This window comes from Nannobrachium achirus, assembly GCF_963921795.1.
Source record: "Nannobrachium achirus genome assembly, chromosome: 18".
Lineage (NCBI taxonomy): Eukaryota > Metazoa > Chordata > Actinopteri > Myctophiformes > Myctophidae > Nannobrachium > Nannobrachium achirus.
The window spans coordinates 10,982,028-11,008,082 of record NC_137825.1 but is presented as its reverse complement, the minus strand read 5'-3'; the positions used below and the strand labels follow the sequence as shown (position 1 = coordinate 11,008,082).

Sequence of the window (26,055 nt, the reverse complement as noted above, 5' to 3'; positions counted from 1 at the left end):
TCAGAGGCAAAGGCAGCTTCCCTGCTCACCTCACACCCGGATACAAAGTGTCCAAGAAGGCCACCGAGCTGGCCAGTGATGTGAGTGCACACACACACACACACACACACACACACACACACACACACACACACACACACACACACACACCTACACACACACACACACACACACACACACACACACACACACACACACACACACACACACACACACACACACACACACATTTACATGTATTAGTTAAGGCTGTGTTCCATCACAGACATACCAAAGCCATGCCCTTTAGGTGATTTCCATGCAGGGCTGAAATGGGACATAAATTCGGCACTGGCATCTTGGCCCCGGACCGGCCCACCACAACCGGCGTGAACCGAACATACAGTAGAAGATCTACAAGCCCACAGCCTGTCCAGTCTGCGTCCTGATCAGTCATGCTTGGTGTTTGTGATCCCATCATGCAGGTGAAGTACCGCCAGATGTACGAACAGGAGATCAAGGGGAAGGTCAGTGCAGAGGCTGGTGTGGCCGAGGCAGCTCAGGCCAAAGAGAACGCAGAGGGCTTCAGTCAGGTAAGCTGTTAAACACTAAAGATCATATCTGTTTGATAAACCATGAAGCACTGTGAAGCTCATTGTCAGCTCAGCTTTTTATCAACCTCTGTGACACCAGAGATCAATACAGTCGTGTCTTGATTTTTGGTGATCACCAGGGGATGCCCTGGTCGATTCACGCGACACCACGACGTGGTGTTGTTATTATGTTTTTTCACGCATACACAGGTAAGATAGGATACGGACGTGCATCCACGCTAGAACGTGGCCCCCTCGATTCATGAGCCAAGAGCCAAATGGCTACTTTAAATACAAGTAACAAGTGAGTGTACAAATCAAATGCATCCTCACTCCTCGCATACATACAGCCTATAAGCAACACAGCATTTTGGCTTCAGTAGCCAATGCTGCCAGTATCCTATCTGCACGCAGCAATGCCTCGAAGAAGAGAAAGATACTTGTTCAAAGCAAAGATACTTGTTCAAAGCTCCTATAATTCAAGGCATTCCTTGGAGATTTTCAGAGACTAAAGCTAAGCTAAAAACTCAGTTGTTTCCCATTCAAACAGTAGCCTACACTACAGTATGTACACGTTTTCCCCTTTTCTGTGGTTGATTCTTTACCGAAATTAATGGAATCCAAATGCTTCTCAAAATATAAAACAATCCTGCTGTAGGTCAGCAGTAATGTCAAATACAACATGATTCACAATCAATGGACTAAATAAATAAGCTAGACTGCCAGAATATGCAGATGTTCCCCCTTTCGATACCTATTGCTGTACATTACTAACCCTCTATGACTGTCAGGTGTCTTCCTTTAAGCTTCCACTCAAATAGAACACAGAACCACTTAAACCCTTGTATACCGGGGCCCCCCAGAGCTCTATACTTGGTTCACTCCTTTTTCCCCCACTAATCTCTTTACAGTAGTAAATCTAGTGAATCTATACCCTCTAATCTCTTAGTAGTAAATCTACACATATTGTGACAACTTGTGAGCTTGTACATCTGCTATTTTCGCTGAACCTTTGCCCCCAAGAACAGGGACACTTTTGGGTTAACAATAGACCACATACTGTATGAAATGACAGAGATGTTGGGAGAGGTGCAAGCTGACCCTACAACTAAAAGTGAAGAATAATTGACGTGGTGAAATGTGGTATTACTGGTTAGTTGTAAGTGTCCATGGTGTTTGCAGATCGCCTACACGGAAGAGTACGAGCAGCAGAAAGGCAAGGGCAGCTTCCCCGCCATGATCACCCCAGGATACCTGAATGCCAAGAAGGCCCAGGCCCACGCCAGCGATGTGAGTATAACAGCACCCCTGACCTTATGTCAAACGCTTTGATTCTGACAATGAAAGAGACTGGAAGAACCAAGATGCAAATGATCAATTTTACAATTTAGGCACTTAGCAGACACTCTTAATCCAAAGTGACTTTAGAAGTAAGCTAGGAAAACACAAGGTAATGCATTAAATGCATTGAAATAGTCATCTATAGGATCATAGATAAAGCCTATCCTCAGTCTGTAGAAGACAGTATAATATCAATAATTTATTGGTGTATTATACTGTAGTTATACATCAAAAATGCTGCTTCTAACTAAGATATGATCTAAATAATAGTTATTATTAGCATCTGCATAATGTACTGCATGTATATCTGTTGTTACTTTTGGGTCAATGTGTTAATTGATTTATTAAGTAGCTGTGGAATAAGTTATGGCCAGCCGGTCATTATTGACAAATAAAACCTTTCAGGGTGATTAGGCACCTCATGTCCATGAATTATCCCTTGCATAATAAATTGTGTTGATCTAGTGCAGTGGTTCTCAACCTGGTGGTACTCAGAGTAATCTCCCAAAAAAAACAAGAAAAAATACAAATCAGTTATAATGGTGGTACTTTGAGAGACAGATATTTTCTGAGGTGGTACTTGGTGTAAAAAGGTTGAGAACCACTGCCTTTCAGTCTCTGTTATTGTTCTATTGTATGGTCATTTTGGAAGGTTGCACAACCCACTCCACATGCATCTTTGTCTCATGTCACCCCTCCACCAGCTGAAGTATAAAAAAGACTTGTCGAAGATGAAGGGTGCGTCACACTTCCACAGCCTGACCTCTGAAGACAACCTGGCCCTGAAGAACGCCCGCAAGATCAACAAGATGGTCAGCGAGGTGAGCCATGGTGCAGGCCTTCTGCAGGGGTCAAGGGTCAAGGCCAGGGTTAGCCATGGCCATGAGAAGAACATTACCATCTTTAAGTTCACCTTCATCATCGACTTTATTTGTCAGGTTTCTAAAAGAGAATGAGAGAGTTGGTGAGATTATTATCCGTTCGAGCTGCGCACGGATCGCACTGACATCGCTAACAATAACAGTAAAGAAAATAAAGAATATGTACTAAAAAGGAATTGTGAAATCAAAATACAATAACACAAAATAAAGTAGAAGAGTACCTCTTGGGGCGCCTGGTGGCCTAGTGGACCAGGCGCATACCATATAGGCATTGCCATTTCGGCATCAATGCCTGTCGCCGTTTCGATTCCCGATCCGGGTGACCTTTGCCGCATGTCACTCCCTGTCTCTCCCCCATTTCCTGTCAGTCTACTGTCCTATCCAATAAAGGCAAAAAGCCCAAAAACAAATCTTAAAAAAAAAAAGTAGAGTACCTCTTATGCAAGAAGACATTATTTTCCTTTCCTTTTATGTATTTAGATTTTTTTTCCCCATTCCAACCTAATTTAAACAGTGCACAAAATCGTTACAAAAACAAAGCAGCGAAATAGACAAATAGACACCTTTATCATCCTTCGTGTCATTTCACACTTGTCATCCGCTATACAATATTTAACAAAACAACAGCGCTTCCATGACCCTGTCCCAAAATATGTGTGTGTGTCTGTGAGTGTGTGTGTGTGTGCGCGTACGTGTGAGTGTGTCTTGGTGATTGACTGTAAGAATCACAGAGATAGCGGTATAGTTTCAGGCAGGCTGCATGTATGACATGCCTGTGTGCTGAGCGCGGAGCTTTAGCTTCAAGGTCGCAGGACATCCCGTAATGCTGTAAGGTCCTGTGACCACAGACACACAGGGGTGTCCTTTGGAGTTCGGCAGGGGGTGGCAGTCTCCTACCCCTAGTGTTCACACATTTAACCACAAATTCAGTTACTTTATCCACTTTTTTTATTTCGGTTCGGTTCAGGGAGTCACAAAATTTCAGTGGCACCGAACAGCCGAATTAATAACGGTACCCGACTAACCGAAATTAATTCGGCTCTAAAAGTGGAGTATGAATCGGCCCTTAGCCACATGGACATCTTATTATAGGCAAACATTTTCAAAAAACATTAAATCGCTAATCTTTGTATTTTCTTAAAGATTTGTTTTTGGGGGGGGGGCTTTTATGCCTTTATTAGATAGGACAGTAGACTGACAGGAAATGGGGGGAGAGATGGGAAGCGACACGCGACAAATGTCTTCCCGATCGGGAATCGAACCGCCGCCGCCGCCAGGCATCCATGCTTAGGTAGCATGCACCTGGTATGCACCTGGACCAGTAGGCCAGCGGGCGCCCCAATCTTTGTATTATCAAAAACAGCCATCTACAAATGTACAAAGTGATGTGTCGTGAGCTTGTCGGCTGCTTTCACTATTTTTACAACAGGGCTTAAGTGGAAAATGTTTTGCCACCCACATTTTTCTCCCTTAAGTGACGCCACCCTCTTACACAGAGGAACACAATGCACACGTGTGGTCTTCAGCATCTATTCTGAAACACACAGACGCATCGTCTGACCGTTCCATGACACAAAGGTCATGGGTTCAATCCCACAGGAGCCTCTGTGTGCATCCATCATCACCGCGTGTCCTCAAGCAAGGCAATGAGTCAACTCTGCAGCGTGAAGAGCTCAATTGCCGAAATGTAAACGTGGATATTTGAGTCGTTTCTCACACTAGAAGGCACGCGGAAAAGAATTCTTGTTGTTGTTAATGTTCCTCGTTGTTGAAAGGGTGACGAATGTCACTGTGTGTGAGAGACAGATATAAGACAAAATGAATGCAAAGGAAGCCAGGGTTAAAGTTTGTACACACAGGGAGAGTTTATTTCTTGCGATTTATTACATTTAAACTGCTGTGTGTGTTATGAGTACACAGATCATACTTATAGTTTAAGAGGCGATTAAGTGATTATTTTCCCAAACGATAAATAAAAAAAAGAAATCAACATGAATGAGCCCACACATGTGTTTGTGACATTTTCAAGTGTGTTTGTGTCAACATAACTTCATCATGGATGATGTAAGTGATACAGCCATGGAGCTCCAGACAGGACGGTCATATTTAGACCTTCACCATGGCCTCCATCCAACCTTGAACCCCCTGCTCTCTGCTGCCTGCATCATATGACCACCACAGACTCATGATCTACCACCGTGTTGAAAGCACTACCTTTTCATTTACACACCATGGGCAAGGGGCCTTCTGCTCGGCCGCCCCCGAACTGTGGAAGCACCACAGTCGGTTGACTCTTTTAAAACCCATTAAAACCGGGAACGCATCTGTGTCACGTAACCACTTTAACCATTATTTTTGTTATACTTTGGCTGTACACAAATAGCAGATATACAAGCTCACAGTGCAGCACCGTGTGCCACGCTGCAAGCTTGTAGATCTGTTATGTTTAAAACTAATTGTGCAAATCTTTGAATTCCTTTAAAATCTTTGCTTCTGGGGGTTCCCTGAAACAAAATAGTTTGATATTGGGGTCCACGGTCAAATACATATAATTCAAGGGGTCCTTGACATAAGGAAAAAAAATGTTTTTCAGAAAACCATTAGGATTTTTACACATTTTTTTCCTCTAGACTTTATGCCCTCATGTTTTAAATGTTTTGTTTCAATTTAATGGTGTGTGATGATAACCTTTTCACGCATTTTCCTATTGTAGCACTTTAGGATTTTTACAAATCTAATGTGCATTATAAATAAAATCTGTTTCCTTAGATGTATGTTTTTTATTTTATTTTGATCAGGTGGAGTATAAGAAGGGCTTGGGGAGCACAAAAGGACACAGCATCAACTTCTGTGAGACTCCTCAGTTCATGAACGCTGCCAAGGTGGCCAAGTTCACCAGCGATGTGAGGAATGCACACACACACACACACGCACGCACGCACACACACTCAAAAAAATAACCACTGTATTAATTCTTGTAAATCCTGTATTGTTCTTGTTGTTGTCATTGTTTTCTTTCTAGAACAAGTACAAGGAGAAGGCGAACCAGATGAAAACCCACTATGAAGACTCAGGCCTGGACAAGAAGACCATGCATGCCATGAAAGTTAGGAAGCTCGCAAGTGATGTAAGCCACACCTCCAGATACCATGATTTTAAAGAAATGTGGAATTTAATATTTTAACAACTGTGCATCCAATAGTTACCAATTTTTTAATTGGTAACCATTTCTTTATTGATTATCCTTCGCGATAATTGTGACGAATGAATGTTTTTATTAGTTTTTACTTTATGCAAGTAGATGATCAGGTGGTTCAGAACTATCTAAACGATATAAATTCTATTTGATCTTTTAACCGCAAAGAAGGCTCTATTCTCCTTTTGCACAAAGTAGTGCACTGCAAGATAGAGGGCGCCAGATCCCTTTAAGTCACACCCTACCACTACTTCCTGTTCATCCACAAAGCATTGATTCTAGTTGTTTTCTCCATTAGATTAAAGTGCTTTCTTTTCACTTTTTTCAACTTTTATTACTTGTCAAAATACATTTTATTTGTCTGCCTCATCTTTTTACCATCCCAAGTTGAGAAAAAGTGAAAAGAAAGCACTTTAATCTAATGGAGAAAATGACTAGAATCAATGCTCTGTGGATGAACAGGAAGTAGTGGTAGGGTGTGACTCAAAGGCGCCCTCTATCTTGCATTCTACTTTGTGCAAAAGGAGAATTTCCCTTAACGCTTAATTGGGACGTGCATAGTTCCGTGAATCAGCGTTGTGTACATGCCGTGTGGACACTGACACGGTGTCTTGACTGTCGTCGTGATTTGTTTTCAGATCTCTTACAAGCAGGGCCATGAGCAGGAGAAGATGGAGCACGGTGAATACAGCTTCCCAGCCACCGAGACCAAGGGATACAAGAGCCTGAGGAAACTGGACCAGCTCAAAGACGTAAGGCTTCTCCCCACACAGTGTTGATTATGTTGACTAAAACTGTGACGAAAAGTGTTTGTCGACCACCTTTTTTCACTGACTAAACATATGAACAATTCCATCAATAAATAGAAACTAGACTAAAATCTCAGGGAGGGACTAGTGGAGAAGAGATCCAGTAGACCTAAAAGGCAAGTCATTTTATGTTTGGTTGCTCTCGGGTGTTTTGCCCTAAAAATAGCAGATCTACAAGCTCACAACATGTTGCAGATCTGCTATTATAAGCGTAAAATTAGGCATCACGACGACATCAAGGCCAGCCAGCATACATATTAGTCGACAAAATCAACTGTAGATTTAGTCGACTAAAATCGTATGATATTTACTCTACTAAAACTATAAGCGAAAACATTCAGACAACTAAAACGTGACTAAAACTAAATTAAATTAATTATTTGGTTTTGTTTTTTGTCACTGCAGAAGAACTACAGACAACACATTGACCAGGTCAAGTACCATGTGGTAACAGACACACCCGATATCATCCAGGCCAAGAAGAACGCTTCCATGCTCAGCAATGTAAGTACACACTGTCTACAACACGATGCAAGTACAATGCGGTATAACACAACACATGTATGTACACTGCACACTCAGCTTACGTATCCCAGGCGTGAAGTGGTTGTTTAGAACTAAAACGTACTGCATGATGATATAGATAGACTCTTGTGAATATAAATGAATCTTTCTTTCTTTTTTTAATAATTTTTATCCCACGATTTTGCAACCTATTTTTTCACCCAGTGCCAATTGCCTATGTAATCCTGGGCTCTGCTCTCCCTCTGCCGCGCCTGGGGAGACAACAGACTGACCTCATGCTTCCTTCAATGCATGAGTAGTCCAAGTTGTTTCTTTTCACCTGACAGGGGGGATATCCCCGAGATGGACGTAGCGCGTGGAAGGAACACATTATTCCAATATAAATGAATCTTGATCACATTCACCTGTTTGATTCCCATACCTGCACGTTCCTCCAAACACCGCTGATTGTATTTACAGAACTACCCCGTCCAGGCGGTGTATCACTCATTGTAAACTTAATCGGCACACTAAAATATCTGAAAACCTTTTAGATTAGAAATAAGTAACCTAGTAATATTAACATTCTGCACAGTGGCCGCCTCCGTGCACCTGCAGGCTACAAACAATAACACACCACGTGAGTGAGGACAGGTTCTACCGTGCCATAGCCTGAAGGGATGGAACCTTCTGATTGGTCGCAAGGCCATTTCAGACTGAACCTTCAAAATAAAATGACTGAAAATGTCATTTGACTGGATCTTTATAAAGCAGTGACTGATGTGGTTGTGTTTTCCCCTCAGCTGAACTACAAGGCAGACTATGAGAAGACCAAACATCAGTACACTCTGTCCCAGGACCTGCCTCAGATCAGGAAGGCCAAGGCTAACGCCGCTCTGTGCAGCGATGTAAGACCCTGTGCATGACCACGCACGCACACACACGCACGCACGCACGCACACACACACACACACACACACACACACACACACACACACACACACACACACACACATGTTTTACGTTTTTATGCAAGTTTATTACATTTATTTGAATAATGCTCACAGTATTTATGTTTTTTCGTAAATTAATGCCCTACTCTGAAACATGGGACCCAGTGCCTCCCTACTTGGCACTCAGCATCAAGGGTTGGAATGGGGGTAAGTCCCTGTGACATACTCGCGTCATTCATGTCCAGGGGCTGTACTTGTACATGTACATCAAGCTGCCTTACGCTACAGAAACAGGAGACGGTCTCCTGCCCTGGCTCAGCAAGGCTTACTTACAGTGCAGTACAATGTAAGTGTTTGCGCTCTTAGTTCTGTTGTGTTGTTCTCTGCAGATCAAGTACAAGGAGGAATGGGAGAAGACCAAGTCTAAAGCGTGTGACATCGGCTTGGACACACTCACAAACAGGACGGCCAAGGCGTCTCGAGACCTCGCCAGCGACGTAAGCTGCTTCCTTTACTTCACGTTAACCATTACAGGGCTGCTTGGTGGCACAGGGCTGACTAATTGAAATTAATCCAAAACTGTAATCATAAAGCATGAGCAATTCATTCAAACATCTTATTTGGTCAGCCGTTTTGCACCGTACCCTCATCTCCTCGCCTTTGCACAATGTTTAATTAATAATTGAATAGTCTACAACCCGTCTCCCCAATCCTTCACAATTACAGAGGCAATACACTGACGTCATTAAATAATATTTTGCCAAAGATTTGGCACTGACAAAGAAACCGAAAACGATTAAAACTATTATTATTATTTGTACACTCTCAGAGGAGAGGAGTTAAGAATATTTGTAATCTATGAGGTTCAGCTTGGCAGAATGTGATTTGTGGGTGATGTTTATGTGTTTCAGATCAAATACAAAGAGTCGTTCAGGAAGGACCAAGCTTCTGCCGTATGCTCCAACGTCAGCGACTCCAAGACTCTGCACTGTCTTGCACTGGCCAAGAACAGCAGTGATGTAAGATTCACTTCAATACAATTCTTCAATATATTACAGCAATATGATTCACATCATTACAACAATATGAGTTAAGGGGGTCCTTGCAAACAAAACATGCTGGATGAGTGAGAACTTTCTCAAGCTAAATGAGGACAAGACAGAAGTTCTCATAATAGGTTCTACTGCCCAGAGAGAATCAATAATAAATAGACTTGGTAACCTGGCTAAAGAAAATAACACCTCTGTTAAGAACCTGGGGGTGATCATTGATGCTGAATTAAATTTTAATACACACATTAATCATGTCACGAAGATTGCCTTCTTTCACCTTAGAAATATTGCGCGAATTAGAGCCTATCTGTCGCTGAACGATGCAAAAACGCTGATCCACGCTTTTGTTTTCTCTCGGCTTGATTACTGCAACGCACTTCTCTCTGGTCTGCCAAAGAAAACAACTGACAGATTACAACTTGTTCAAAATGCAGCAGCCAGAGTTTTAACAAAAACTAAGATAAGAGAACATATTACTCCAGTTTTAGCGTCGCTACACTGGCTCCCGGTTGTTTTTAGGATTGATTTTAAAATTCTTTTACTTGTTTATAAAGCTCTAAATGGTCTGGCACCTTCGTACCTCTATAACTGCCTGCATAGATATGTTCCAACCCGCCCACTCAGGTCCTCTAGTGCAGACCTACTTGAGGTGCCAACAATGACATATAAAAAATATGGTGAAGCAGCTTTCTGCTTCTATGGACCGACAGCTTGGAATAAACTACCACTACACCTAAGACAGGCAGCCTCGGTGGATAGCTTTAAAGCACAGCTCAAGACCTATTTCTTTACTCTTGCTTTTAGCTAAATTTTTTAATCCCTATGCTGCTATTGACGTCCGCACGGCTCTGAAATTGTTCTTCAATGTTCTATGCTTTTATTTTTTCTTGCTTTATTGTAATCATTTTACTTATCTCTTTTTTATGTATTTTTTATTTCTATTTTACTTTTTCTCTGTTAAGCACGTGTGCTTCATTTTATGCTCTGTACAGCACTTTGAGCTGCATTTCATGTCATGAAAGGTGCTATACAAATAAAGTTTTATTATTATTATTATTTGATAACCACTAGTACTAGTTGGACTCCTAATGTTTCATATTGTCGTAGTAAATATGTGTCGCACATATTCTGAAGAAAACCTGGAGACTGGCATTCAGTAATTGGGTCTTATGATCAAAATGAGAACATTATAAATGGCTTGTAAAAAAAGATAATCTAAGATTTGCCACAGACAAGACCAAGTCTTTGCCCCGGACAGATTTCTCTGTGTACGGACATATTGATGAGCCCTGGACCATTCAGTGACGGTACCTATATACTTTCACCTCTTCAGATTGATTACAAGAAGGGCTCTAAGGAGGCTCAGGCCCAGTTCAGCCTGGGCGTGGACATGGTGAACCTGAGCCATGCTAAGAAGGCCCAGGCCCTGGCCAGCGACCTGGACTACCGCAAGAAGCTGCACGACTACACCGTCAATGCAGACGACATCAAGGTCCAGCACGCCAAGAAGGCCTACGCCCAGCAGAGCGAGGTGAGAGAGAGTCATGTTATTCAACCTCATAGACTATAGACCTTTAACCACTTATCACCCATTAAGACCTGAGGCCGATTCTACTAATGTCTTCTAAATCTAAAAACTGTTTTCTGAAAAGATTTATGTTTCTATGTCAGTGGTGCTCAAACATAACAGAACAGAACAGCCCAACTTATATGTACAGTATTTGGCCACGGACCCCCATCTCAAAACATGTTGTTCCAGGGAACCCCAAAAGCAAAGATTTGAGTAAAACATTATCGCGTAAAGAATACACTATATGTACAGGGCACATAATCTTTTCAAATGGAGGATCCACAGCTAAATACATATCAAGTTAGCAGTCTTTGACATGAAAATGTTGGAGAGCCACTGGATAATAAATGTAAAGGTGGGATGGTGTGTTTGTTCACCTTGGCCACTTATTGCTGTGTTCCTCTCATGTTTCAGAACCAGTACTTATTGCTGTTTTCCTTGATGTTTCAGAACCAGTATGTATTGCTGTGTTCCTTCATGTTTCAGAACCAGTATCGCTCAGACCTGAACTGGATGAAGGGCGTCGGCTGGGAGGCTGAGGGCTGTATGAACATCACCCAGGCCAAGAAGGCTGGAGAACTGCTCAGTGATGTCAGTGTTTGTGTTGTGTGTGTGTGTGTGTGTGTGTGTGTGTGTGTGTGTGTGTGTGTGTGTGTGTGTGTGTGTGTGTGTGTGTGTGTGTGTGTGTGTGTGTGTGTGTGTGTGTGTGTGTGTGTGTGTGTGTGTTGTGCGTGCGTGCGTGCGTGCCGCATGTGTGCATGCGACTGCGTATGGTTCACTTTGCATGTGTCTGTTACAGTATATCATACTTTTATACAGTGGTTATAAACAATTTTATGGTATTTTTACTTTACTGGAGTATTTCCAATTTCCAATACTTTTGTGTGTGATACAATGTTACATTTGATACATATTATGTAAATGCTGTGTCGCAAGGTTGTTATAATTTAGCATTTTTAGCATGTTTAGATTTTTATCTTTCAAATGTCTTTCCTTTTCAATGCTCATGTACTGTGTTTGACTCTCAGACAAAGTACCGTCAGAAGTACTTTATGCTCATATACTGTGTTTGCCTCACAGACAAAGTACCATCAGAAGTACTTTATGCTCATGTACTGTGTTTGACTCACAGACAAAGTACCGTCAGAAGTACTTTATGCTCATGTACTGTGTTTGCCTCACAGACAAAGTACCGTCAGAAGTACTTTATGCTCATGTACTGTGTTTGCCTCACAGACAAAGGACAAAGTACCGTCAGAAGTACTTTATGCTCATGCGCTGTGTTTGCCTCACAGACAAAGTACCGTCAGAAGTACTTTTATGCTCATGTACTGTGTTTGCCTCTCAGACAAAGTACCGTCAGAAGTACTTTATGCTCATGTACTGTGTTTGCCTCTCAGACAAAGTACCGTCAGAAGTACTTTATGCTCATGTGCTGTGTTTGCCTCACAGACAAAGTACCGTCAGAAGTACTTTATGCTCATGTGCTGTGTTTGACTCTCAGACAAAGTACCGTCAGAAGTACTTTATGCTCATGTGCTGTGTTTGACTCTCAGACAAAGTACCGTCAGAAGTACTTTATGCTCATGTACTGTGTTTGCCTCACAGACAAAGTACCGTCAGAAGGCGGACAGCGTGAAGTTCACCCAGGTGGCAGATGACCTGTCCATCAAACACGCCAAGAAGAGCCAGGAGCTTCAGAGCAACGTAAGGACAAACATGGTTAATTTTGGTTCAGATCGGAGCCACTAGAGGCGACATGGTATTGTACACACATCCCACACTACAGGTCCTACAAATGCTCTCCTAAGTTAGCTTCGTAAACCACTAACTTCCAGATCCAGAAGGATCCCAGGAGATTTGACAATGCGTTTTCCGGAAGTGGGTGGTTTAATTACGAGGCTACTCCTACGTGGGCGCCAGCGGCAAATCTCGCTCACACTGTGAGCTTGTAGATCTGCTATTTTCAGAGCGCAACCCCGAGTGCAACAAAACATAAAATGACTTGTCTTTTAGTTCTATTGCATCTCTTCTCCACTAGTCCCTCCCATAACATTTCAGTACATTTTTTATTTGTTGATGAAATTGACAGTAAATGTAAATTTAGCTCAGATTTTACAGAATTATTTCATCATAGTTTTAGTCCACGGAATGAGCATTGTCAGTTATTAACCCATTTAGGCCTAGAATTATTGACTGCTTTAACCAGTGAAAAATAGCAGATATACAAGCTCACAGCGCGGCACCGAGTGCCGCGCTGCGAGCTTGTAGATCTGCTATTTTTGAAAACGTTGTGAAAATGTGTGCAAATCTTTGAATATATGTATTTTCAAAGCGAATGTTTGTAACTCAAATTTTGCTTCTGGGTGGTCGCTGGAACTAGATATTTTGAGATGGGGGTCCGTGGCCAAATAAATATCATTTTGGGGGTCCTTCACATGAAAAATTATGAGAACCACTGACATAGTAGTCTCTCGAGAACAGACTAACTGAGCTCCAGTTAAGTGAAAAGGACCTTTTCTTTGACGATGGCTGGCCAGATTGCTGACATAGAAACATTGGGTTTTTCAAAAAATCTTAGAAGGATTCAAAAGACACTTCGAGACGAAATTCAAATTTTCACGATTTTTCAAAAATGGCAGATCTACAAGCTCGCTGTGAGCTTGTATATCTGCTATATTTTTTTTATATTTAAAGCATAAAATATTGCGTCATATCGTGTTCAGGCCTAAATGTGTTGTTAACCCTGGGTTTTTGCTGTGTGCTTCCATGCGCTTCCAGCTGACGTACAAGGCGGACACGGAGCAGACCATGCACCAGTACACCATGTCCAACCAGGAGCCCATGTTCAAGCAGGCCAGGGCCAACGCTGACCTGCTGAGCGAGGTAAAGCCCTGGTTCCTGGACCCCACACAGGCCTTACATGTCCCATAGTCTGGGATCACTTCACTTTTCTGGCTTGTAACTGGTCTGGAGCGGAAACCACAACACGTCATGTTGTAGTACTCAAAGACTACAATTTGGCCGGAACTATCCAGCGGAAACAGTTTTAACCCAAAATAATTCCCCTGCGCTCAAGGACATACATTTAGATAGATAGATAGATAGATAGATAGATACATAGATACATAGATACATAGATACATAGATACATTTAGGGCCTACCTAATAAACTCCTTGATGCGGCGTAGTTTTGCTTTTGAAAAATTAGTTTGGTATATGCATCTTTTAGTCCAACTCGTAGCGACAGGCAAGACTACACTAGGCTACTCAAGCATTTTAATAGGGATTGGGGAAACAAACGGAGGGAACCAAATCAAAGCGACGCCGCTTCTTCTAGTGGTTTCCGCGTTGGGCGGAGGCCAAACGGCCTGTTGTGAACGAACACCAGGCTTTCCCCCAGAAAGCCTGGTAGGCGAGGTTACATGTCCAATATCAGTGCATCCCTGGTGCATCGCTGCAGCCATACGTGACTTATGCCCAGTCTTGTGTTTTTATTATTATTGACGTTGATGTATGCACATTGATAGACAGATTGGGCACGGCACTGTAGTAGGTTGGATATCCACGTTTAGTTTATAATACGTAGTTTGCTGGGAACTGCTGTACTTTTAGCAATGTGTTTGAGGAATAAATGTTCAATTGGAGTGGACCTTGGTTCTTGTGTGTGCGTGTCGTGTCATATGGTGTCTCTTAACTCTCATGTTAAGCTCTTCGCAGTTTTCTGAACAACTCTGACTGTGTCCGTTCGTTGCAGAAAGTGTACAAGAGCCGCTGGGCTGAAAAAAGAGACAAAGGCTTTGAACTCACCATGGATTCACTGGCCATCCTCACCGCCAAGGCCAAGAGAGACCTGGCCAGCAATGTATGTCAACACACTGTACTACAGTCCCTTTGTCCTTCAAATGTCCCTGGCTGCGTCCCCTTAGAACTGTCCTTTTGTCCCTTGAACTGGAACTATGTTAATGCGTACGACGTACGTAGAGCGATGTCAGGTCATTTTTGATATGGCATCCGATCTCAAATCAGTGCTATAGTTTGTACTGTATACTGTAGCTTCGATGTACAGATGTTGATGTATTGATGTCTTACCTTGTGCTGTCCTTGCTTATTGTAAGTTGCTCTGGATAAAGGCATCTGTTAAATGCCTAAAATGTGAATTGTTTAGGTCTAGAGCAGGGGTTTTCAAAGTGGGTGACGGGGCACCCTGGGGTGCCGTGACGGCAGTCCAGGGGTGCCGCGAGATCATTTGATAATAGTACAAAGTTATTTTCAGTCAGTTCTGACCAAAATGGCTATTATCTCAACGTTTTCCTCGCAACATAATCACTAAAATATCGTCACTGTCGGGCAGAAACCTCGTATCTCCAAGTTTCAAACGTGTACGTCTTTTGGTAAAGCAAATCCCTGTTTCATCATACAGGACTGTCGCACAAAAGTAGTGAAAACAGCCGATCTACAAGCACACAACGCCTCGCGTTGTGTGCTTGCAGATGTGCTGTTTTCACTAGTTTAATACATTTTATAGATGATAAATACAAAACGAACGGTTTTGGACATACAAGGTTTCCACCCGACAACGACGATATGCTATAAATATAAGGTGCTGGGAGTGAAAATTATAATGTAGGGTAGGGGTCCTCGGATTAAACAAATATTTATGGGGTGCCCTGAGACAAAAAGGTTTGGGAAACCCCTGGTCTAGAGGGTTTAAAGTGTGAGGCCGCTGATGTGTGTGTGTGGTCCTCTGTCCAGGTGAAGTACAAGGAGGAGTATGAGAAAACCAAAGGAAAGATGATCGGCGTGAAGACGTCCACAGACGACTCCCAGATGGCCCACTCCTCTCTGGCCACCAAGATGCTGAGTGACCGTCACTACAGGAAGGACTACGAGGACAGCAAGTGTAAATACAAGTGAGTAGCAGCAGCTCTTTAAAGTCATAATACTGTAATATCATTATTCTGACTACAGTGAAAAAAGGCAAACTGGTGCTTCTTTCTTGCATATGTTGTGGTTATCTTGATTTATATATTTATTCATGTACATTTTGATCCAAATAGCAGATAGCAGATGATTTGTGAGAAAAATCTTCTATTTTGTGCAAATCTTTGAAAATATATTTTAAAGTGACAATTTGTAACCTAAATCTTTGCTTCTTGAGGTCCCTGGATCAGAATATTTTGAGGGGGTTCCGTTGCCAAATACAAATCATTTTGGGAGTCCTTGATGTGGAAAAAGTTTGAGCACCACTGATTAAAGCAAGATGTTTTTCTTTTTTTTCTTTCTTTTTTTCCAGAAAACTGTTAGGATTTAGAAGACATTTTGTAGAATCGTCTGACGGTCTAAATAGGTTAAACTTGTTTGAATCTGAGATTAACCTGATCATTCATTAATTTAACTGTTAGAAGACATTTTGTAGAATCGTCTGACGGTCTAAATAGGTTAAACTGGTTTGAATCTGAGATTAACCTGATCATTCATTCATTTAACTGTTGTCCCCCAGGACTTCTCTGGACATGTTGAACATCAGTCATGCTAAGAAGGCTCAGGACCTGGCTACAGAGACCAACTACAGGACAGTGCTGCATGACTACACCACGCTGCCCACAGACATGAGCGTCAGCTGGGCCAAGAAGGCCTACGGCCTGCAGAGCGATGTGAGTGCATTCATATATGCCATTATCCACTCCAGGGGCCGCAGTGGCTCAGGGGTAGAGAAACCGTCATTAGAACACAGAGGGTTCCCAAAGGGTTCCCAGTTCAATCCCGGGCTCCCCCAGAGTTAGTGTTGAAGAGTCCTTGAGCAAGACTCTGAACCCCTAGTTGCTTCCGGTGAGCAGGTTGGTGGCTTGCATGGTTTCCTCCACCAACGGTGTATGAATGTGTGTGTGAATGGGTGAATGTAATGCACAATCTATGTAAAGTGCCTTGGATAAAGGTGCTATATGAATGCACCATTTACCATGTACTCATCAATCCACAATCATCAGATTTTATCATTGTCATTGATTTGTTGCTTTAAAAGTATTTTCTCAAGTTAAAATCTAACAAAAACTAAGTCAACAAGGCATTTTTGCTTTTGTGTTATTTTGGAGCGGTGCTGTACAGTATGTATGTCCCACACTTGGCTCATTGGCCAAGCTTTGCGGGCATACTTGATGAAAATAACTATTAAAAGGCACTGCTCACTTCACACTGGGTGTTATTTTTATCACCAGCCGGCAGGCTCAGCCTGGGAGAAACTGAATGTCTAAACAAAAGCTAAAGTTTAGAATGTTTTACTTCAGTGTCACCAAATATTATAATACAAGTTCCCAATAAATATATGTAATACAATGTGCAAATAAATAACTTAAACCGCGAGGAAAATACGAAATGCGGTCAACAAAATATATCGCTCCCTGCTCACCCAGTGCCATGGCATTGGTCCGAAGGTTCATTAGTCCGAAGGTTCATTAGTCCGAATTTGCTAAGAATACTATGCCTAACTCTAACCTTAACCTCAGTAACCCTAACTAAATTCAGACTAATGAACCTTCGGACTTATGGGCAGTCCCCGCTCACCCTACCCCCACGGTCAAACCAACCATCAGTTGAACACCATTACTTGGTAAATGGTGCTTTTATATAGCACCTTTATCCAAGGCGCTTTACAGTCAGAGGTTGTGCATTTCATTCACCCATTCACACACACATTCATACAGCTGCTCATCAGAAGCAATTAGGGGTTCAGTGTCTTGCTCAAGGACACTATGACACTAACTCTGGGGGAGCCCGGGATCGAACTGGGAACCCTTCGGGAATCCCCCTGTGTTCTAAATGGCAACTCTACCCCGGAGCCACTGCCGTCCCTACTTGCAATGAATTGATTGTACATCATAAGGCATGGCACCTACAAATGTATAAACCCACCTGTGTGTGTGTGTGTGTGTGTGTGTGTGTGTGTGTGTGTGTGTGTGTGTGTGTGTGTGTGTGTGTGTGTGTGTGTGTGCGTGTGCGCGCGTGTGCGCGTATTGTGTTTCCATCTACAGAAACAGTACCGCTCGGATCTGATGTGGATGAAGGGTGTGGGATGGGAGGCTTCAGGTTCTCTGGATGTAAAACAGGCCAAGAAAGCAGGAGATCTGCTCAGTGAGGTACTAATAACTGCATGATCCTTTTGTCCTGTTGACATCAGAAAGCAGCAGATCTCCTCAGTGAGGTACTGTAATAACTTCTGTGACCTCGCAAAAGACCCTCTTAGGCCTAGTCTATACGAATCTGGATCTTTCTGAATCCTGAAAGAATCTTTGTGCGATTGGGGCTTGCAGCCACCCGAAGCTGGAGATTTTGGCCGTTAAACCGGATCTTTTTGAAACCGCATAAAAAATATCCAATTCTCAGTGGATCTGTGCAGGCATAGATTTTTTTTTACCTAGATATTTTTGTCGTATGGACCTAGTTATTTTTTTATGCGGATATACAAAAATCTGAGTTTAGACAAAGATCCAGATTGGTGTAGCCTAGGCCTTAGTGTTGCTTGTTGCCAGTCTGTCGAGTTGGAGATCGGGGCGCTATTCCAGCTGGGTGCACGAAACGTTACAATACTGTAGTTCACAGCCCTACCGATTACTGATTACTCTCTTCACAATTGAAAGAAAAGTCTTATTTCCATGCCTTCATCAAAACAATGTAACCTGATGGATTTATTTTGTATTACTTTTAAAGTAAACTATTTATACCAATATAGCCTACAGTATATATGCACCGCATAGGAACTTTTATTTTGTGGTTTAAATATGATATCTACAGTTAACGTCTAGGAATATTCTAGCTATAGCCAGCCCCTGTGAACTTGTCCTACAAAGGGACATGGCTGGCAGTGATACGGGTGAGATCACGTAACGCGTTGTGTGCCTGCCTGCATGTTCATATCTAGGTTTACAGCTTAGCTCAGAAGGTATTTAAGGAGCTATGCGCTATTCCTATCCTCAACGGAGTATTTTAGGCACGTCATAGACTGAGTCCTAGCTACTAGAAGCTAACACGGACCGGGACACTTATACAGTATAGCAACTCAAGATACTCATTGGTGTAAAGTAGCTAAGTACATTTACTCAAGTACTATACTTAAGTACAATATTGATGTATTTTTTTTACTTCTCCTCCACTACATCTCAAAGGCAAATAGTACTTTTACTCCACTACAATCATTTGAAAAGTTTAGTAGTTACTTTTGACGATTATTTCAAAACAGTAACAACTTTCAGCCCTATATATACATTCAGCCCCCACATTACATTTGAAAATAGATGATCCAAAAGCTCACAATTGGGAGCTTGTAGATCTGCTATTTTTACTACAGAACCCTCCATCTGAAAAGATGTTGTGCCAAGGACGCCCCCAGAAGAGAAGTGTGTTTAAAGGAATCTAAATTCAAATTTCAAATTTTAAATTCATGTTTCAAACTCTAATTTCTTTTTCAAAAAGATGGTTTGAATTCTAATCTACATTATACTGTTAATGTTACTCACGCCTTAGTTAGGACAGCAAAACAATGCTTGATTTAAACCAGTGAGTGGTTCTCAACCAGTGGTCCGGGGACCACCAGTGGTCCCTGAGGGGGTTCCAGGTGGTCACCAGCTAAATGAAAACAAATGGGGAATGGACCCGTAAAATGATTGTTAAAAATATGCATCACTTCATTTACAACAAGTGAAGTTTGTTATTTTGATCATTTGCCTGTTATCTCTCCTATGGTCAGGGGCGTCACACCAAATTCTGGGCCCTGGGTACAAGGATTCACTGCAGGCCCCCCATGAATGTTAACTATTGAAAAATAGCAGATATACAAGCTCACTCACTCACTCAAAATTGTGAAAATGTGTGCAAGAAACCTATGTTTCCATGTCAGTGGTGCTCAAACGTTTTCATGTCAAGGACCCCCAAGATCAGATGATATGTATTTGGCCACGGACCCCCATCTCAAAATATTTAGTTCCAGGGACCCCCCAGAAGCAAAATTTGAGTTACAAATGTCTGCTTAAAAATACATTATACAAAGATTTGCACATATTTTCACAACTTTTCAAAAATAGCAGATCTACAAGCTCGCAGCGGCTTGTATATCTGAGTTCCCATATCTAAAGTTACTAGGGCCCCTCCACCTTGGGCCCTAGTAACTCAGTCCCCCCCCCCCCCCCCCCTTGTGACGCCCCTGCCTATGGTACCAACATCAATACAGCATGGAATTGTGGACAAAATCTTATCCTCATCAAATGGTGGCTCAAATTCCCAATAAATAATGGACCTTTATATGAAAATGGTTCTGTCAGTTCTTTTATACAACAACTTAAGGCTACAACTTAATTTTTGGCCAAATAACTAATTACTCTTTAGTCTTTGCCTTATTCTACCTGAAGGATATGGCGCATCATTAATACTCTAGTTGTCTGTGATCTTTTTGCGCCCTCTGCAGTCAGTTAGATGTGTGTGCAGGTGAGGGTATTGTAACGTAATCCATCTGGTGCTGATGATTTTTTTATTTTGTTTTTTCTAGAAAAAATACAGACAGAATGTGAGCGGTCTGAAGTTCACCAGTGTGGAGAACACTCCTGAGATGGTGCAGGCCAAGCTCAGCAACAAACTGGTGCTCGACGTAAGTTCATTTTGAAATCCTGAGCGTTCATTTGACTCTGGGAATCAAATAGAAATGACAGACAAAGGGAAACAGAATCTAGCTATAAGTTGAAACACAGAACCACTTGATGTCCGCAATACTTGCCAAATGTGGCTGTCTGTATCACTCTATCTGACCTTTGACCATCTAATTCCAGCCCTTGAAGTCCTCAAAGAACAACTCGGTAATAACAGAAAGAACAACTGGGTAATAACAGAACATTTGTGTTCATGTCCTGACAGAGGCTGTACAAGGAGAAGGGCCAGTCCATGCAACACAAGTACACCCTGGGTGTGGACCTGCCAGAACACGTCCAGGCCAGGCTTAACGCCATGAACCTGAGTGAGGTGAGGAGAGGACTCACCTGCTGCACTGCACACACCTTCACATTCATACACTGTACAATATCTGTGACTGTTTAAAGTTGACCTGAGTCTATGGACGTGTTGCTGTGTGTGTTTGCAGAGCCGTTACAAGGAGTCTTGGTCCAAGATCCGTGACGGTGGATACAAGCTGCGTCTGGACGCCATTCCCTTCCAGTCAGCCAAAGCGTCTGCAGAGATCCTCAGTGATGTAAGTCATCTCCTATCTCACTAGCCAACGTGTACAGTAGCTGTATTATAGTTAAGTCATCTCTTATGCTCATGCAATTTATGTAACGTTAACCGAGTTGGGAATGAGTTCCACGTTCTGTTTAAGTGCAAGAATACTAATAGTATAAATGAGAGTGGTCTTGTGTAAGAGGACCACAGTGGAAACTAGGCGATTACTCTTTACTCAGTTTTATTATACTTTTATTATGTATTTTTTAACTCTCTTTGTATGATGTCTGAAATAAAATAAATCAATGAAATAAAACAATTCTTTGCTAGGGAACCTAAAAGTTAATCAAAAGCTTTCTGGCTTGAAAGGTAAAAAGCCTATTTCATGGTAGAAATGTTAACAGCTGTGCTGCCATATTTGTGGGCATCCACAGTTTTACATTATGCACTGTTTCAGACATTTGTATTCATATAAAATTACAGTTCAATACAAGGTCTTCCAGGAGGATTTTAAACCCAAGAAAGCACTATGGCTTGTTTCCATTGGGGTCCTTTGTACTGAATTCATCGAAAAGGTTCAGACAAATAAAGGCACCAACCTGCTTAACAGAAGTAAAGACATATCAACACTAAGCCAGGGATCGAAGCGGTGAACCTTCCGGTTGTGTAGGGAGGGACTGCTAGGCCATTCTTTGACTCATAATGATGGTTTCCTCTGTGCAGCAAAAGTACAAAGCACAGTTTGAGAAGAACAAAGGGAAGATGATCTGTCTGAAGGGGCTGCAGGACGACATGAACATGGCTCACTCCGTCAACGCCAGCAAGCTGCAGAGTGATGTGAGTGGCAACAACTCCACATTACATACTATTCTTTCTCTCTCTCTCTCTCTCTCTCTCGCTCTAAACCAGGGTTTCTTAACCCATTCAGAACGGGTACACATTATTGTGTATCATTATTTTATGCTTTAACTATTGAAAAATAGCAGATATACAAGCTCACAGCGCGGCACCGAGTGCCGCGCTGCGAGCTTGTAGATCTGCTATTTTTGAAAAATCGTGAAAATTAGAATTTTGACCCGATTCTATAAGTGTCTTTTGAATCCTTCTAAGACCTTTTGAAAAACCTATGTTTCTATGTCAGCAATCTGGCCAGCCATCGTTAAAGAAAAGGTCCTTTTCACTTAGCTGGAGCTCAGTAACTGAGTTTGTTCTTGAGAGACTACTATGTCAGTGGTTCTCAAACCTTTTTATGTGAAGGACCCCCAAAATGATATGCATTTGGCCACGGACGCCCATCTCAAAATATTTAGTTCCAGGGACCCCCCAGAAGCAAAATTTGAGTTCGCTTTGAAAATACATATAGTCAAAGATTTGCACAAATTTTCACAACTTTTTCAAAAATAGCAGATCTACAAGCTCGCAGCGCGGCACTTGGTGCCACGCTGTGAGCTTGTATATCTGCTATTTTTCACTGGTTAAAGTATTCAATAATTCTAGGCCTAAAAGTGGGTGACGAGGCACCCGTGGGTGCCGTGATGCAAGTGCAGGGGTGCAGCAGAATACTTTAATAATATCTGGAATGTATCTATATCACTAGACCCAACTCTACTTAGTCAAATGGACCTCAGTTGCACTGTACTTTGTGCGTTCTTTTTCGATCTCCTCGACAACAAATGTGCCGATCTACAAGCTCACATCGTGTCACAGCGCGTCTACAAAGTGACACATTGTGAGCTTGTAGATAGTCTATTTTGGTCAATATTCCCCCCAAATTGGGATGCTGGGGTTCAAGTGGTTTAAATGCCAGGTATACATTTATTTTAAACATGTCCTAATGGAAACAGACGTTTTCTCAAGTTTTTCTTGTGACAATGATTAACATATTCACACAGCGTAATATGGCATAAATGTATAAAGGTGCCAAAGTTACAGTGGTGCCCTGAGACAAAACTAACCACTGCTCTAAACCAGTGGTTCTCAACCTGTAGGTTGGGACCCCCAGGGGTGTCCCCACATTATTTTGGGGGGTCTCCAGATGATTAACTTAATGTGCAACATTGTTTTCTCACTCAACAGTAAACAAACCAACATAAAGTGTTAAGTGTATATATACATTTCTAAAGTGATACATGTAAGGACTTTCTAATAACCACTAAAATGACAAATTAATGTAATTCATAAATTAGCCGATCAACATGCTCGGCGTTGTGAGCATGTAGATCTGCTATTTTCACATTAGATCCGTGTTATACAAAATGTAATGCTGAGGTCTGATGAAGAGCCATTAGGCTCGAAACGTAACCACAAGTAAACTTTTATCATTGGGAGCATAAATCGGTGTGCAGACTTTTATTCTTCTATCTATATTGCACTGTTTTAGTCTAGCACCCAGCCAATTTTGGCTATAGATGTGCGTGCCCTTTGGCTGCTTTGCGGTCATCTTGCTTATACAAAATGTAATGCCTCAACTCTTAGTGCTCGTCAGGGTGGGGGGTCCCCAGTTCAAATATGATTATTTTGTGGGTCGTGGCCTGAAAAGGTTGAGAACCACTGCTCAAAACTATTCCTCTCTCCTCCCCTTATCTCTCCTTCCTCCCCAGATCAAGTACAAGAAGAAGTCGGCCATGGACATGGCCCACCACCACCTGCCCATGGACATGATGGAGGTGACCCACGCCAAGAAGGCCCAGTCCCTGGTGAGCGAGCAGGACTACCGGCTGACGCTGCACCAGTACACCTCCCTGTATGACGACATGAAGGTGCAGGCCGCCAAGAAGGCCTACGCCCTGCAGAGCGAGGTGAGACCCAGGGAGGAAAGACACTTATGTTTGTTTTTGGTTTGTTTTCTTTTTTTAATACCAATGGATTGGCCAGCTATTGGCGCTATAATGTATCAGTAGGTCTTTTCATTGTTAGTGTGACGGTAGTACTTGTCTACTGACTTTATTCCATCCATCCATCTTTCCCTTCCTAGATAAACGTTATTTTGCCGCGCTACTCCTTCCACAGTGTTGATGGCATGCACTTGGGCCATCTATCCATAAATGCGAGAAGTCTCTGTCTGTCTGTCTGTGTGTCTGTGTGTCTGTAATCCGCGTATCTCGAGAACCGTTCGTCCCACCGGCTTCAGATTCGGCACGCGCGTTCCCCGCCGCGGCACGGAGTGCAGTGCCGGGTCTCGACCCGACCCGACGCGCGGTTTTCCCGAACCGGCGCGAAACGTTCGGAATCTCCTTATGCGGAAATCGGCGCAAAATCAGCGTAAGCGCTGACTCATTGTGACATCACTGCAGTGCCGGGCGCAAGCGCTGAGTCATTGTGACATCACTGCAGGCAGATACAGGGGCCTAGCCTCGACCCGACAGATATCTCCGTATATAGGCATAAAAGGGACACAGACAGATATATGGGCATAAAAGGGACACAGACTGAGATCTCCATACACTCTTAGAACAAAAACTAGGCTCTACTCAATTTTATTGGTGAAACATTTTTACACTCAAAAATATTGAGTAAATATTACTGATATGAAATCAGGTAGATGATACTCAATTAATTTGAGTAAAAGTAACCAAAACTTTTACATACTTATTAAGTGTGCCTGCCATGCAATGCAATGGCAAAACACTTATTGTAATCCGCCATACTTAAGTAAGTCAGTCAGTAAGTCATGTTCTGGCAAATTTCGGCACGTAATAACTGCCGCACGATTTACACCACCCCCGCAATATATACATCAAAACGTGCGGCTCGGCCGGGAATGGGGTGCTATTACTTTTCTTTCCGATCCGCGTTACCATGGCGACGTAATTCGCAAAAAACGACGCCCAAAAACCCCATTGACTTAGAATGGGGGAAATTTCGGCACGTAATAACTGACGCAAGATTTACGCCACCCCCGCAATATATACATCAAAATGTGCGGCTCGGCTGGGAATGGTGTGCTATTACTTTTCTTTCCGATCCGCGATACGATTGCGATGTAATTCGCAAAAAACGACGCCCAAAAACCCCATTGACTTAGAATGGGGGACTATGCAGGGAAAAACCCAGAAACTTTGGCGCCACATAACTCTGCCATACTTTTGCCTAGCAACGTGATTTAAACTTTAAAATGCACACACAACTTTGGTCTTTTTCCGGCCAATAGGGATGAGCTGTAATTGATTAAGCCCCGCCCCCTCTGTAACAGGAAGTGCCTCTATAACTCATGAACCGTTTGTCGTACAGACTCGCGGCTGGTGTCATAATTTTTTTTTTTCTCAAATTTTTTTTCTCAAAATTTTTTTTTTCTCAAAAAATTTTTTTTCTCAAATTTTTTTTTTCTCAAATTTTTTTTTCTCAAATTTTTTTTTCTCAAAATTTTTTTTTCTCAAAATTTTTTTTTTCTCAAATTTTTTTTTCTCAAAAAATTTTTTTCTCAATTTTTTTTTCTCAAATTTTTTTTTCTCAAAATTTTTTTTTCTCAATTTTTTTTTTCTCAAATTTTTTTTTCCTCAAAAAAATGTTTTTTTTCTCAAAAAACTTTTTTTTTCTCAAAAAACTTTTTTTTTCTCAAAAAATTTTTTTTCTCAATTTTTTTTTCTCAATTTTTTTTTCTCAAATTTTTTTTTCTCAAATTTTTTTTCTCAAATTTTTTTTTCAGGAAGTGACCCGTTTTCTCGTGAACCGTTTGTCGTACAGACATGTGGGTGGTGTCATATGAAGAACAATAATGTTAACGTTTATGCAAAAAAATGCTAATGTTAATAACGCTAATGCTAACACCAACCGCTACACAAGGTTGCACAGACTTAGCGAGCTGCAGGCACACTTAAAATTTCTTAGAAATTTTCTTTTCTAGTTAACAACTAAAATTGAGTACAATGACCTAAAGAAATTGAGTAGATATAATTAAATTATTCAGTCAATGCCACAAAAGACTACAAGTAAATAAATTGAAATATTAAGTAGATCTAATTGAATATTAGAGTATGA

The 26,055-nt window shown here is 41.9% G+C and overlaps 1 protein-coding gene across 1 annotated transcript in view; it reads left to right on the top strand.

The window, feature by feature from the left end:
* Positions 1 to 26,055, top strand: part of nrap (nebulin-related anchoring protein) — a gene marked incomplete at both ends in the record, with an annotated part of 157,142 nt that overhangs the window by 107,873 nt on the left and 23,214 nt on the right. The window contains 24 exons of the mRNA XM_080747183.1: positions 1 to 80; positions 465 to 572; positions 1,755 to 1,862; positions 2,618 to 2,734; positions 5,593 to 5,697; positions 5,817 to 5,921; positions 6,629 to 6,742; positions 7,205 to 7,303; positions 8,107 to 8,211; positions 8,646 to 8,753; positions 9,168 to 9,275; positions 10,642 to 10,839; positions 11,365 to 11,469; positions 12,487 to 12,585; positions 13,660 to 13,764; positions 14,636 to 14,743; positions 15,634 to 15,791; positions 16,382 to 16,535; positions 17,910 to 18,014; positions 20,417 to 20,515; positions 20,779 to 20,883; positions 21,002 to 21,109; positions 21,802 to 21,915; positions 23,679 to 23,876. The exon at positions 1 to 80 is cut by the window's left edge and continues 28 nt beyond it. Coding sequence (XP_080603309.1) covers positions 1 to 80; positions 465 to 572; positions 1,755 to 1,862; positions 2,618 to 2,734; positions 5,593 to 5,697; positions 5,817 to 5,921; positions 6,629 to 6,742; positions 7,205 to 7,303; positions 8,107 to 8,211; positions 8,646 to 8,753; positions 9,168 to 9,275; positions 10,642 to 10,839; positions 11,365 to 11,469; positions 12,487 to 12,585; positions 13,660 to 13,764; positions 14,636 to 14,743; positions 15,634 to 15,791; positions 16,382 to 16,535; positions 17,910 to 18,014; positions 20,417 to 20,515; positions 20,779 to 20,883; positions 21,002 to 21,109; positions 21,802 to 21,915; positions 23,679 to 23,876 — 2,813 coding nt within the window. The remainder of the gene's footprint in view (positions 81 to 464; positions 573 to 1,754; positions 1,863 to 2,617; positions 2,735 to 5,592; positions 5,698 to 5,816; positions 5,922 to 6,628; positions 6,743 to 7,204; positions 7,304 to 8,106; positions 8,212 to 8,645; positions 8,754 to 9,167; positions 9,276 to 10,641; positions 10,840 to 11,364; positions 11,470 to 12,486; positions 12,586 to 13,659; positions 13,765 to 14,635; positions 14,744 to 15,633; positions 15,792 to 16,381; positions 16,536 to 17,909; positions 18,015 to 20,416; positions 20,516 to 20,778; positions 20,884 to 21,001; positions 21,110 to 21,801; positions 21,916 to 23,678; positions 23,877 to 26,055) is intronic.